Source organism: Oncorhynchus nerka, linkage group LG16 (genome assembly GCF_034236695.1).
Source record: "Oncorhynchus nerka isolate Pitt River linkage group LG16, Oner_Uvic_2.0, whole genome shotgun sequence".
Taxonomy (NCBI): Eukaryota; Metazoa; Chordata; class Actinopteri; order Salmoniformes; family Salmonidae; genus Oncorhynchus; species Oncorhynchus nerka.
Window position 1 is genome coordinate 13,888,797 of NC_088411.1, and position 15,668 is coordinate 13,904,464.

Sequence of the window (15,668 nt, forward strand, 5' to 3'; positions counted from 1 at the left end):
TTCATTCGAAAGACACTCTGGGAAATATGCAAATAAGGCTTTACACTAAGCAGTGTGTTAATTTAACACTGAAAAGTGTGGACCCATACAGACACTGGACTAGTGTTAAATGTAACACTCAGTGTGGATTTAACACTCAGAATTTGCTGTGTGGCTCCCTGATGAGAAAAAAACAAACATTCATTACTGTAATAACATTCATGACTGTAGTTTTAGTCCTCACGTGATTACGTGAGTGAGACAGAGAGATTATTCATAAGGAGGGAGTGAATAGTAATAGAGAGATATATGGGTGGTGCTAATTGTTGCAGCAGCTCTTACCTCCCCAAGTATCTACGCCTGCTTCAGACTGGGTGGGGACAGCAGTAGTTGACAGACAGTTTAAACAGCTCAGTCTGACTACCACAGAGGAAGATACCTGGTCCTGCCTGCTCTTCTATCACCTGGACCTGTAAGTCTTACCACTGGCCTGCTGGTTTCAGCTCATCTCCTCGAGACGAAGTGAAGCCAGAGTCCCAGATAACATTTATGAAAGTTGAGGTGTAATGGTGCTTCGATAATTCCCTGTCTCTATACTCTTTTTCAATTGTTTTTATTGAATTATGTCAACGGCAGTACAATTAATAAGAAGCAGTAGTTTTTTGTTGTTGTTATGTCTCCGTTTATAAATCGTTTGGTTCCATTTTGTATAATAAAGCATTTGCCTTTTTTTTTCATAATGTTACTTACTAAGTCGTTTTTTTTGTGTGTGATAACAGAATTAACTGCAGATGTGATTGGCTTGTTTTTAAAGCACACAAACGGACAGGCAGAGCAGGGATTTTGTATTATGTTTATTGAGGTGGATATGTGCATGTCCTACAGACTATTCTACTATAAATGCTAACGATATTCATAGAATAAAAACAAACGGAACATTCCACAAGGTCTAATGATATTGCTTTGGAAATCATCTAGACAGTTACAAAGTGAGAAAAGACGTTCTGTAAGATCGCTTTAAAAGTTACTCCAAAAGCTCATGTGGTATCCCTAAAGAGTGAGGTAACAAAATGTAAATTAAAAAATGAGTATCGGGAGCCTGGGTTGTAATCATTAGCGCACTGCGCACACCGTAGCAAACTAGCAAAAACATTTGCACGGAAACTGTTAACCTCAAACGCTTTACAACATGACACAATTCCATTGAAACACATTTCACTAGTCTGCACTAATGAATATGTCCCTGGAGTAGCAAGTTTGTTTACAGCTCATGAGGGTATTGGTAACCGACAAAAAACAAATGCAGTGGTAGAGCAACCTTAATAAACTTGGGCCCTGGTCAAAAGTAATACATTTGATAGAGAATAGGGTGCCATTTTGGACACATCCATGGCTTCATTCTAAGTGGTATGATAGTGTGGATATTGGAGTAGAGCCTATATGTGCATAGATGAAGGAATGAGAGGTAGAATGCCAACTCTGGTTCCTTGGCAGTGTCACATTGCAATGGTTGAAAGATGACTAACGACGATGTAATGATGAGAACAAAGAACTAGGCCAGGAAATTTTTCTGGTCAGGTCACATGGTCTGGAAATGCTCGTCGCCCGTTAGCGTAAATGTCATTGCTGTTCATCATGTTAAGTTTGTACACCGCAAATTAAAATGTTCCTTGAATATTTATACATACTACATATTTTAACATAATTAATATTAATATAATTCATATTAACATGGCTGATTATTATATAAAGTGGTAACTATTCCAACTTTGTGATTTGCATATGCTCTTGTGGAACTCATACACCTCTGTTAGCCTTGTTGACGCTACAAAACTGTCCGTGTTCAACCTAACGTGATGACAATACAAGAGAACAGATGCACAGGAATGACATTTACTCGGGTCAAAAGTAGTGAACTATGTATGGAATAGGGGGCTATTTGGGCCTAATAGAATAGCACCCGCTTCCCAATTGTTTTTAATCATAAGCTGACAAAACAGTTAATTAACTCTGCATACCCGGTTGAAATGACGGTAGTTTCATATAAAGTACTAAAATGGTCCATCATGCATATAATGACAAACTAAACTTTGGAACATAAAGGCATTTGTGATTGTATTTACATGTATATACTTGTTTATAGAGAGCTTTGCTTTGTCTATCCAGAGTGATGATGAGTTTTCCTGGTACCATCTGATTGGATCATGACTGGGTGTGATGTAGGTTCTCTGGTTGGATAATGATCGTGTTTGTTTTTTTGCGAGATGGTTGGCAGTTGGAGTGTTTCATAGATACCATCTTTACTGTTGAGTTTAAAAAAAGACAAGTTAGAAAAATCTAAGGCTACACGTTTAAAACAATAAATGTAACATAACCGACCTTTTCTACTGCCTTCTCAACCCTAGACTCTGGCTACATTCCAATGTTCTACCCTTCTCCCGAAGTGTGCACTCGTACAATCCCCCTAGTATATTTAAAATAAATGGACGGGGAATATGGTGGTAACTACCTTCAGCCATTCTTGCACCAATCCCATGCTTCCATTGTCCGTTTCAGCCATTTTGACAGGCTCTGTATCACAGCTAATGGACACTTCCTGTCCCTATACAGGAAATAGGGGCATATTCCAATTACCGACTTTCCTTATCTCCTTTCCTTCACTAATACCCCATTTACACAGAGGCAAAACCCCTTATTTTTACATTTTGTTACCTTTGTTTGTTTATGTGAAAGGGGTAGGGGGTAAAAAAAAACACAGTGAATAAAAACACAGCTCGGGACCTAGTTATGTCAGCTGTTTTTTGTTGTTGTTGTGAGAATGGATCACTGCATTTTCGTGGGTAAATTCATTAGCACTTCTCTTGTTTACCACCTCCCTAAATTGAATCGCAAACAGCCCCCATGGTTTATACCTCCCATTAATATCAGTGGTCACACAGGGAAAGCAACGAGGAAAGGAGACGAGGAAAGGAAGCAATTGAGACGTATTGGGACGAGCCCCCATTACGTTGAAAAGGCCGCTCCTGATTGGGCCATTGGGTGGTGTTCTACAGGAAGTTGGTGGTGTTGGTGGTGGTGTTCTTTCCTGTGTCGATGTTAAACTGGTAGGCTCCGTCCGAGGAGTGGAGGACGTCAGAGGCAGGCACGGGGCGGAGGGCGATGATGCCTAAGGAGTGAAGGTTGAGAGTTGAAAACCATGTATCGATAAAGTAAGCAAGTGTGTATTTGTGGGACGGAGATGGAGAGAGAGCGAGCAAGAAAAAGACAGAGAGAGAGAGGACTGACCTGGGGGGGTTGTGGGGGGTGGGCGAGGAGGGGATCAGCAGGAGACATGTTCTCCATCTTTATCTCCTCCTTCACTGGCTCACCTGGAGGCATGGCACTGTACATCACTGGAGCATACCCCTGAAACACACACAATTAGTCACACAAATACAGGTCATGTACACACACACACACACACACAAACTACACACTGAGATGAGAAGGATCCAAACCGGAGCAGCGTATAACAGATACAGATGTCAGGTCTTAACTTGATCACTCTTTTGTCGCTAAGAATTTTCCTGCTGCATCAAAACATTCGAATGAGCCTCGACAGTCCCTGAAAAAAGAGCAGTAATCTTTCCTTCCATGAGGGGACAGTCCAGTCATTGGGATCAGGGTTTGCTATCAAAATCATTTTCTCTCTCTCGCTCAAACGCTAGACCTAGGCCCTGTTACTGCAACATTCAAATATACAAAATGTATCTGAAATGAAGCCATACACATCAACATCTGTCGTTTTTATATAGCCTAATAACACAAGATAGATATTGGTCTCTACTTGGCGACGACATACAAGTGTCAAGTTTATCAGGTCAACATTTTTAATTGTGCCCCGGGGTGGTCTAACAGTTAGGGCTGCTTTCTTCAGTGCGTACATAAATGTCTATGGTGTCGGCTTGGGTTTGATTCCCGGCCCACACTCTGATGGCACAAAGAACTCAATCCCCCCGATTGACTTGATTTATTTACACATTTCAAGGACAGTCGATCGTGATAAGAAATGACCATACCAGACACTTTTGGATAACCTAAATAGGAAACAAATAAAATAATAGCAGTCGGCTACACCAACATTAGTTTTCCGTTCATACAAAAAGTGTGGGGTAAGATGCCACAGTAGATTTGCCGTGGTAAACTATGAAATACTTTATTTTTATCGCACGGAATGCTCGTTAAATAGATACATCGCCCTTAGTCTGTTCAAAAATAACTCAATTGTTCCAATTACAATACCAACCAGAGGGCAAACATATCTTGAAAGACTTTGATTGCAAGCAGGACTAAGGACCACTGATCTTTTAGGGAGCAGTAATGAGGTGACTACTAATGGTTGCAATTGAGATCAGCTGTGCGGGGGGAATTTAGCGCATATTGATGGTATAACAAGACATCAGCTGGTGATAATCTAGTGCCATTGACGGTTGCAATAGGATTATATTCTAATAGGCTACATTCTGTAGACTACCCATTAGCCTATCCATTATCACATAATGAAAGGAGTGAAAACTGATAACAGGCTTCTGTGTTTCCCTGGCTGAGTTGATCAGCTGATTTGGGCCATCAGTTGATTGACAGATGTAAGACTACCTACCGTATGTTCGCCCTCCCATCCACGTTTTATAGTTAAGCTATGTATAATTTGTCAGTATAGTTCTGGTCTTTGGTGTAGTTTGAAAGCCTGTATTGTGTGGCTTTAATATTTAACTTCGTAAAGCTGTCAAGATGTTTAGGCATTTGAGGCTATCCAAAGATGATTTTGTTGAGCTGAGACACTTTTCTATAATATGTAAATAATTAGACCTATTTGCTTTACTTATTGAAATAAATGCAATTCACTTGTGGGCCTAATGTAGGATCAGGCTGGTCACTATCTCACCCAGCACTGGGCACAAACTCATGAGGTTCAGAGTTGGAGCATGCTGCTTAGACCACTGCACTAGGACAGTTCACTGTACTTTCACAGGCACGAAGAATACTATAAATACTGATTAAACATAGGTGCGTAGTTTTCCATTAATTTAGTTGTTTTAAGCCTTTCCCCAACCATAACCACTCAGAATGAATGTCTAAACTGTTAACCTTTCAATTGTTTCTGCTTTAACCTTGTCACCTCGCGGAGTTATTGTGTCAAAAGTAGACATTCATCCATATGCAGTGGGCCGGATTCAAACCCATTCCGACTCTGGCATATGTGTGCTATGGTCAGTGGCTGTGACCTCTGGACCACACAGACACTGAGGAAATGTATCATTTATTCTGCCTATTGCTTGCCTTCAACATATAATAAAACAATTAATCTGAAAAAATTATTTCCCCTAACTAAAAATACATCTACACCCTACAAATATGTACATTTATTATAATTCACATAAGAATTCACACGAGATGCCATGTAGCCTGTACGTAGCCTACATAAGGTACAATGTAGGTACGGTGTGCATTGCTCACAAACACCGCTTCCAGCTGCCCCCTGGTGGCGATTCTAAATATTTATTCAGATATTCAAAACCTACTGCTACGAATGGAGTCAAATTAAGATTTGACATCTGTTGACACAGAGGACAAGGGTGATGGGGAGGACTGGGAAGAGACACTAGACTATGGTTAAGTAGAGTAGATATATACCATTGGAGCCATGGGATACTGATACTGGTTAGGCGGCCCACTCCACTTAGGGGTCAGAAGGAATGCAGCGTGAGATAGATTGTAGAATAGAGGGAATAGGAGTAGAGACTGAGTAGAGTTTTCAATAATATAACCAAATATGGTAGAAAAGGGTAGAGTAGAAAGTAAAGTAGAATAGAACAGAGTAGAGTAGAGTAGAATAGAACAGAGTAGAATAGTAGAATAGAATATAGTAGGGTATAATAGAACAGGGTAGAAAAGATTAGAATAAAGTAGAACATAACAGAGTAGAGTAGACTAGTAGAATAGAATATAGTAGGGTAGAATAGAACAGGGTAGAGTAGAAAAGATTATAGTAAAGTAGAATATAACACAGTAGAGTGGAATAGAATATAGCACAGTAGAGTAGAATATAACAGAGTAGAGTAGAATATAACAGAGTGGAATGGTACAATAGAATATAGTAGAGTAGAATAGAACAGAGTAGACTAGAACAGATTATAGTAGAATAGAACAGAGTAGAGGAGAAGAATATAATAGAAGAGCGTATGGTAGAGTAGAGAGACATACCATAGGAGGAGCACCAGGGTTATACTGTGGCTGGTTGGGCGGCGGGCCGTTCCACTGCAGGGGCTGGGCGGGGGGGTACATAGGGTCCTGTGGGTGGTAGCCTGGGTTGAACCCCTGAAACAAAACGCAGCAAAACAACACCGTCTCACACACACAGAGGAATATTGCTTGTTGATGAAGATTGGCCAATTGAGAGTATTAATCAACTGGGACAGACAGAACCTTATTCCTGGAAGGTTAGTGTAGCGTCACAGCCCCTAACTCAGCCCCAATCCTCCTGTACAGAGAGTGGATGTGTCACAAATAGCACCCTATGGGCCCTGGTCAAAAGTAGCACACTATAAAGGGAATGAGGTGCCATGAGGCCAGACATTTTCTCCCCAGCTCCTTTGTTTTCAGACCTTACAGTTGTGCTGCTAAGTGATCAAATGAACAGAGAGAGAGAGAGAAGGCACGAAGGAGAGAGATGAGATATGAATGGATTGACTCACTGGTTGGAATGGGGGTCCAGTCCACTGAGGCTGGCCAGGCATCCCAGGGTTGGGGGGAGAGTAGACCTGGGGGTAACCTCCCTGTACATGGAGGAGCACCACAGTTCCTACAGTTAGACAGAGGTTCTGAAATCTACTTTTATATAATCATATTCAGGGATGGAATTTAACGATTTGGGGTCCAAATCTGTGCCATGCAATGTTTGGCCTATTTACTACTAGCCCAGTCTGAAAAGTACTAGACTCGGGCTAGCTTAATTTCCATCCCTGCTTAGACTATATATCCATGACAGTATATACTCATACACAACCTGAACATACACAGATACTGTACATGGATACCCACAGATAGACATAGGGACTTCTACTCCAATACACGCATGCTACACGCACAGTGCTCATGACATGACTAAGACGGAAATAAGAAAATGATGTACATACGGAAGGCATTATTGCTTGTCGTTCAGATCAGTGACACAAAGCCGATAACCAACCACACACACACACACACACACACCAGTGTAGTAAATTGAGTAATAATAAATGCATCACGTACCATGTTAGGATCTGGGCCTGGGCCATGATAAAATACCTGCAACAATCACAACAAAAACACAATGTATGTTATTATCGACCGTTCATTCACAAAACCTTACTGCGATGTCGCTGTGATCGTACATCAAGGAGTGAGAGGGGAGACATGAGGAACATAAAGGCAACGTGTGGTCCTCTGTTGCTCAGTTGGTAGACCGTGGTGCTTGCAACGGCAGGATAGTGGGTCTGATTCACGACACCCCCCCATACCTTAAAATGCTTTGGATAAAAGTGTCGGTAACACTTTACTTGACACCCAGTGTCATAACAGTCATAACAGATTACATAACTTGTCATAACACTTTCATGACGCATATATTTACACCTGTTCTGACAAGTATTTATTTAAATAATCCCCCCCTGCCAACAAGTTTCCCTTCGTTTGAAAGCTTGTTCCTTAAATAATTTGTTGTTGTACTCAATTCTTTACAGTCGTGTTTTTTTTCCAACATATTTTATATAACTAGATAATACACTGTATGACGCTGTCAAAAAAGCATTATGACCATCCTGTGTCACTTTACTTGGACTAAGAAAATACACTTTATGACACTGTCCAAGAAGCATTATGACATCATAATCATGATTAACCAGAGAGGCCTATCACGTACATGCCCTTATGTCAATTAGTATTCAGTCAGAGAATCTTGTCCTGCTCCTGAAATCTGCTACGGCATTCATCCTAGTCATCATTCATGTGTGCGCAAGAACAATGATAATTTAATATGGTCAATTAAAAACAATATATATATATATATAATCACATAAACATACTGTTGACATGTAGGCTATGGTGTAATGGAATGTTTTGTCTTGTGTGGTAGGTTTTGACACTCTTATGTAGGTGTCATAACCAGCCATAAAATAACGCAGTATATGTCACAACAAGTCTAAATATATGTATCATGACATACAAACAGTGTTCCATACATGACAGTGTTATGACCATATTATAATGTGTTATGACCCCTTCTCGTCAGTTGTTATGACATGGTTATGACCATAAAGTGTGACCAAAGTGGGTACTACATGGCATGTAGTATTGTGTACAGTGCTTTCAGAAAGTATTCACAGCCCCTGACCTTTTCCACATTTTGTTGCGTTACAGCCTGAATTTAAGATGGATTAAATTGAGATTGTGTGTAACTGGCCTACACATCAAAATGGTATTATGTTTTCAGGCATTTTTACAAATGAATAAAAAATGTATTCAACCGATTTGTTATGACAAGCCGAAATAAGTTAAGAGTTCAAATGTGCTTAACAAGTCAAATAATAAATTGCATGGACCCTGTGTGCAATAATTGTGTTCCACATACTTTTTAAATGACGACCTCATCTCTGTACCCCACACCTACAATTATCTGTTAAGGTTCCTCATTCAATCAGTGAATTTCAAACTCGTATTCAACCACAAAGACCAGGGAAGTTTTCCAATGCCTCGCAAGGTAGGGCACCTATTGGTAGATGGGTAAAACAAAAACAAAACATACATTGAATGTACGCTGGGGCGGCAGCGTAGCCTAGTGGTTAGAGCGTTGGACAAGTAACCGAAAGGTTGCGAGATCGAATCCCCGAGCTGATAAGGTGTAAAATCTGTCGTTCTGCCCCTGAACAAGGCAGTTAACCCACTGTTCCTAGGTCATCATTGAAAATAAGAATTTGTTCTTTAACTGACTTGCCTAGTTAAATAAAGGTTAAAAAAAATATATAAGGAAAATGTCCCTTTGAGCATGGTGAAATGATTAATTACACTTTGGATAGAGTATCAATACACCCATTTTCTTCAACGGAATGGAGCTAAGCACAGGCAAAATCCTAGATGAAAACCTGGTTCAGTCTGCTTTCCAACAGACACTGGGAGATGAATTCACCTTTCAGCAGGACAATAACCTAAAACACAATGCCAAATATACACTGGAGATGTTTACAAAGACGACATTGAATGTTCCTTAATGGCAGAGTTACAGTTAACTTGAAAATCTATGGCAAGACTTGGCTGATCTATGGCTGTCTAGCAATGACCAACAACCAACTTGACAGAGCTTGAAGAATTTTAAAAATAATAATATGGTAATATTGTACAATCCAGGTGTGTAAAGATCTTAGACTTTACCCAGAAAGACTCTCAGCTGTAATCACAGCCAAAGGAGATTCTAACATGTATTGACTCAGGGATGTGAATACCACAATAAGTAAATTAGATATTTTTGTATTTCATTTTCAATAAATGTGGAAAAATGTCTAAAAACATGTTTTCACTTTGCCATTATGGGGTATTGTGTGTAGATGGGTGAGAGAGAAAATATATATTCAATCCATTTGGAATTCAGGCTGTAACACAACAAAAGTCAAGGGGTATGAATACTTTCTAAAGGGGTATATAACAAGGGTTGTGTCCCAAACGACGCCATATTCCCTATAAAGTGAACTACTTTTGACCAGAGCCCATCGGTGCAGTACTTTTGACCAGAGCCCACTAAATAGGGAATAGGGTACCATCAGCCATGGTCAAAAGTAGCGCACTACAGTATATAGGGTAACATTTGGCACTATTCCCTACATAGTGTACTACTTTTGACTAGAGCCCTATGGGGTGCTTGGTCAAAAGTAGTGCACTAAATAGGGAATAGGATGCCATTTGGTATTTCGCCAAGCCACCATCAAACTACCCCTTACCGGGCCACCAGGTCCAGGGGACACCCCTCCAGGGATATTGTAGCCGGGAGGAGGGTGCAGAGTCTCGGGGGTCCCCTGGAGGACGGCTGTGGGGTGGGGGGCTTTCTTCTTGAAGATCTTCTTCTGGCAACAGCAGCAGATACCTGCGGGGATCCCCAGCAGGAGGAGAAGGGCCATGAGGGGGTTAGCCGCTTCATAGTCATGGTGGTCTGGAGGGGGAGAGAGAGGGGACACAGGAGGGAGGAAGGTGGGAGGAAATGAGAGTAGGAAGGCAGGAGAGGGAGGAGGACAGAGAAAGAGTGTGACAGAATAGAGACAGGGAGAGAAAGGGGAGAAATCAGGAAAACAAAAATCGAGAAAGAGTTCAGAGAGTCAGTTACTGTAGGTGCCTATGAGGTCTTTCTCAAATAGCCCCAAAAGCATACAACTAAAACACAGACCGTGATAATTTAGCGCAAAGGACACAAAGAGCATGTTTATTAGAAGACTATGCTTAGTACATGCTTGGGGGAGGCAGGTAACCTAGTGGTTAGAGCGTTGGGTCAGTAACCTAACGGTTGCTAGGTCGAATCCCCGAGCTGACAAGCTAAACATCTGTTGTTCTGAACAAGGCTGTCATTGTAAATAACAATTTGTTCTTAACTGACTTGCCTAGTTAAATAAAATCAATACAAGTACAGAAACACAGTAGAGACCAGTAGAAGTGAGACTGGTGGCCATTTGAAGTGTGTGTAGGTGCCTTATCAGAAACAACCACTCTGGTTCCAAAAGGCTTCTTCAGCTGTCCTCATAGGAGAACCCTTTTTGGTTCCAGTTAGAACTCTTTGGGTTCCGTGTAGAATCCTCTGTGGAAAAGATTTTTACATGGAACCCAAAAGGCTTCTTCCCTGCAAACAAAAAAGGTTCTTCAAAGGGTTCTCCTATGGGGACAGCCAAAGAACCGTTTTAGGTTCTAGATTTTTTTCTAAGAGTGTAGGGTAGTTTAAAATAGGTTGGAATTCCATATGTACCTCATGGCATGTTTCTGATGTATGCATGGTTTTCTTACATGACCAGCAAAACATATTGAGATTAAACTGAGCAATACATAAATACTTGACTCTTTATATGCACATTGTTGAAGAAAAGTTTCAAATTAAATCACGCTCATTGGTCCTGCTTCGTAGTATACCCTTCAGGGCCCATAGGGACGCAGACGAAGTGAAAAGTGATGGCAGAGTGAACAAGCATAACAGGAGAATAGGAGTGCTCAGTCAGAATGAATTCAGATCTTTGCTATCCTTTTTGTATGCAGAGCAGACCTACTATAATTAAGCAATAAGGCCAGAGGAGGTGTGGTATATGGCCAATATACCATGGCTAAGGGCTGTTCTTATGCACAACGCAATGCCTAGATACAGCCCTTAGCCGTGGTATATTGGCCTATACCACACCTCCTCGTGCATTATTGCTTAATTATACCAGGCATTTCAGCCTATCCTGTTCGGCTCAGTTGGTACAGCATGGCGCTTGACACATCAGGGTTGTGGGTTTGATTCCCATGGGGGACCAGTACGGAAAAGTATGAATATGTATGTACTCACTACTGTAGGTCGCTCTGCATAAGAGCGTCTGCTAAATGACTAAAATGTATTCAGGGCTCTAACTACCCAGTTCATAATAACAAATAAACCCCTGCCCTTTGGCCTATCCCTTCTCTGCAAGTCAGCAGATTGAATATTGAAAACATTTGGAGGCCTGCTGGTGGGCAGAAGGAGTGAAGATGGCAATTCTATGGAATTCTGATTCCTGCGAATGGACACAGTATTTGAGTCAATTCCAGAATGGATTCCTTGTCCCTCTATTTCAGTTTGTACACTCATGGAATGTGTCCCAAATGTAACACAATTACCTATGTAAGCATTACATTTGACCAGTAGTGCACTTAATAGGGAATAGGGTGCCATTTGGGACACATATTGCAGTCTGAGTGGTAAAGACCATTGACAGGGTAATAAGATACTTGGATAGCCACTTAAAGCCAGCCAGTATCTGTGGAGACCAAATGGCACCCTTTTGCATATTTAGTGCACTCCTTTTGATCAGGGCCCATAGGGCTCTTTAGAGGAAATAGGGTGCCATTTGGGACATATCCAGCGTATATGCAGACCATAATTCATTCAGAACTATCCGTAATCATGGTAGCATCCACATTAATGTAGAAGTTTCATCATTGTATCATTTCAAATGCAAAGTGCTGGAATACAGAGCCAGAACAACAGAAAATGTGTCACTATCCCAATACTTTTGGAGCTCACTGTAAATAGCACAATTAATATTCTAGAATAAAATCCCTTCTATGTCTATGATGAGAACCATATATACACACACCCTACTGTTGCTGCTCCCAGGCAGGGTTGAGGTTAGGTATGTGGGGCTAGGCCATTTGGGAAACAGCCAGCATATACAGTGCCTTGCGAAAGTATTCGGCCCCCTTGAACTTTGCGACCCTTTGCCACATTTCAGGCTTCAAACATAAAGATATAAAACTGTATTTTTTTGTGAAGAATCAACAACAAGTGGGACACAATCATAAAGTGGAACGACATTTATTGGATATTTCAAACTTTTTTAACAAATCACAAACTGAAAAATTGGGCGTGCAAAATTATTCAGCCCCTTTACTTTCAGTGCAGCAAACTCTCTCCAGAAGTTCAGTGAGGATCTCTGAATGATCCAATGTTGACCTAAATGACTAATGATGATAAATACAATCCACCTGTGTGTAATCAAGTCTCCGTATAAATGCACCTGCACTGTGATAGTCTCAGAGGTCCGTTAAAAGCGCAGAGAGCATCATGAAGAACAAGGAACACACCAGACAGGTCCGAGATACTGTTGTGAAGAAGTTTAAAGCCGGATTTGGATACAAAAAGATTTCCCAAGCTTTAAACATCCCAAGGAGCACTGTGCAAGCGATAATATTGAAATGGAAGGAGTATCAGACCACTGCAAATCTACCAAGACCTGGCTGTCCCTCTAAACTTTCAGCTCATACAAGGAGAAGACTGATCAGAGATGCAGCCAAGAGGCCCATGATCACTCTGGATGAACTGCAGAGATCTACAGCTGAGGTGGGAGACTCTGTCCATAGGACAACAATCAGTCGTATATTGCACAAATCTGGCCTTTATGGAAGAGTGGCAAGAAGAAAGCCATTTCTTAAAGATATCCATAAAAAGTGTAATTTAAAGTTTGCCACAAGCCACCTGGGAGACACACCAAACATGTGGAAGAAGGTGCTCTGGTCAGATGAAACCAAAATTGAACTTTTTGGCAACAATGCAAAACGTTATGTTTGGCGTAAAAGCAATACAGCTCATCACCCTTACACACCATCCCCACTGTCAAACATGGTGGTGGCAGCATCATGGTTTGGGCCTGCTTTTCTTCAGCAGGGACAGGGAAGATGGTTAAAATTGATGGGAAGATGGATGGAGCCAAATACAGGACCATTCTGGAAGAAAACCTGATGGAGTCTGCAAAAGACCTGAGACTGGGACGGAGATTTGTCTTCCAACAAGACAATGATCCAAAACATAAAGCAAAATCTACAATGGAATGGTTCAAAAATAAACATATCCAGGTGTTAGAATGGCCAAGTCAAAGTCCAGACCTGAATCCAATCGAGAATCTGTGGAAAGAACTGAAAACTGCTGTTCACAAATGCTCTCCATCCAACCTTACTGAGCTCGAGCTGTTTTGCAAGGAGGAATGGGAAAAATGTCAGTCTCTCGATGTGCAAAACTGATAGAGACATACCCCAAGCGACTTACAGCTGTAATCGCAGCAAAAGGTGGCGCTACAAAGTATTAACTTAAGGGGGCTGAATAATTTTGCACGCCCAATTTTTCAGTTTTTGATTTGTTAAAAAAGTTTGAAATATCCAATAAATGTCGTTCCACTTCATGATTGTGTCCCACTTGTTGTTGATTCTTCACAAAAAAAATACAGTTTTATATCTTTATGTTTGAAGCCTGAAATGTGGCAAAAGGTCGCAAAGTTCAAGGGGGCCGAATACTTTCGCAAGGCACTGTATGCAGACCAAAGTTTGGAGCAACTAACAATGCATGGTGACACAGCAAAAACACACACACACATACACACACACTCCCCTTACACACGCCCCCCACACACACCCCCACCTGTGAGTTCCATCCTGATGATGGAGACCACCCTGTCTCTCCTGTCCCTCAGCGTGTAGTAACCCACGTCCGTGGTGTTGACGTTCTCGATGGTGATCTTGGTGGAGTAGGTCTTGACCCGGTTCCAGTAGTCCGGGTGGTCCTGGGCGACCACGGCCCCATCATGCACCAGGGTGACATTGGCGTCGGCGCCAGAGAAGGAGAGTTGGGCGTCGGCTAGGTCAATGCCCTCCAATGAGATGTAGAGGTCCTCGCCCGCCACGCACTTCGGGTACTCATGCCTGGCTGGTGGGGCGAGAAAGGGTGTGAGAATGTGTTACGGGTGAGAGAGTAGTTGGAAACAGAGATGGGGCAGGCACATGAAGGGGTGAGAGAAAGTAAGGAGGGAAATTAGCATTAGAGGAAGAGAGTGAAAGAACGAGAGGGGTAGTACATGAGAGACGAGAGAGGGGGGTGGGTGAGAGAGAGTAGGTGGAAAGAGAGAGAAAGAGTGAAGGAGCATGCAAGAGTGAGAGCGAGAGAAAGGGAGAGACAAAAAGGCAAGAAGGATCTGTACACGAACTGACAACAACAAAGGACAATATTTCAATAACATGCAAAAAAAAACTCCCCACCACCCCACCGTGCACCCCCTCCTGCACTCACTGTTCACGGCCACTTTGAGTGAGGAGATCTCCTTGTTCCAGTGGTCTCTCTGGACGTAGGTTCCCTGGTCCTCGTAGGTCACCTTCAGAGGGCAAAGATCAAATCTAAGTGCATTTAAAATGGCTTCACAATAAAAACAATACAATTAAATTAAAGAGATAGATAGAGGATGGTAATCACATTAGCGGAGGTGGTGTAAATGTATTACTAATGGTCAAAATCAAGTGGACCTTTTTGTTAAGAGGCGGACAAGAAGAAGAGTCAGTCAGTCACCTTGTCCAGATACCAGCGCCTGTCAGTCCCAGTCCCAGACACCCGTCCCTTGTTGGTCCGGGCACCATGGTCCCAGTACAGGTAGGTCTTCGCGGGCTCTGCAGCAGGGGTGAACTCCAGCTTTGAAGAGCTCTTCGGGAGGTAGATCTTCAGCTGACGCCCGTGGGACAGACGCTCGTGCAGGTCGTGCATCGCATAGCCATCTGAGAGACCGAGAGAGATGGTGGGGAGATAGGGAGGCAGAGAGAGAGATGGTGGGGAGATAGGGAGGCAGAGAGAGAGATGGTGGGGAGATAGGGAGGCAGAGAGAGAGATGGTGGGGAGATAGGGAGGCAGAGAGAGAGATGGTGGGTAGATAGGGAGGCAGAGAGAGAGATGGTGGGGAGATAGGGAGGCAGAGAGAGAGATGGTGGGGAGATAGGGAGGCAGAGAGAGATGGTGGGGAGATAGGGAGGCAGAGAGAGATGGAGTGAGAAAGACAGTATTAAAACACTGTAAATTGAAACCCTTTTAATTATGTATTTTCTCTACAGCTGTTTCCAATATGGACCCTGGATAAAAGTAGTGCATTATACAGACC

The 15,668-nt window shown here is 42.1% G+C and overlaps 1 protein-coding gene across 4 annotated transcripts in view; it reads right to left on the reverse strand.

The window, feature by feature from the left end:
- Nucleotides 1–814: 814 nt before the first annotated feature.
- Nucleotides 815–15,668, reverse strand: part of LOC115144072 (protein tfg-1-like) — a 30,450-nt gene continuing 15,596 nt past the window's right edge. For 3 of the 4 annotated variants that reach the window (XM_065002443.1, XM_029684763.2, XM_065002444.1), the window contains 9 exons: nucleotides 15,089–15,291; nucleotides 14,816–14,897; nucleotides 14,171–14,455; nucleotides 9,987–10,195; nucleotides 7,270–7,305; nucleotides 6,714–6,794; nucleotides 6,223–6,336; nucleotides 3,265–3,384; nucleotides 815–3,145 (listed from right to left, as the gene is read on the reverse strand). In XM_065002443.1, the coding sequence (XP_064858515.1) occupies nucleotides 2,765–3,145; nucleotides 3,265–3,384; nucleotides 6,223–6,336; nucleotides 6,714–6,794; nucleotides 7,270–7,305; nucleotides 9,987–10,195; nucleotides 14,171–14,455; nucleotides 14,816–14,897; nucleotides 15,089–15,291 (1,511 nt within the window). In that variant the 3' untranslated portion in view covers nucleotides 815–2,764. The remainder of the gene's footprint in view (nucleotides 3,146–3,264; nucleotides 3,385–6,222; nucleotides 6,337–6,713; nucleotides 6,795–7,269; nucleotides 7,306–9,986; nucleotides 10,196–14,170; nucleotides 14,456–14,815; nucleotides 14,898–15,088; nucleotides 15,292–15,668) is intronic. The other variant, XR_010459301.1, reaches the window with a different exon arrangement.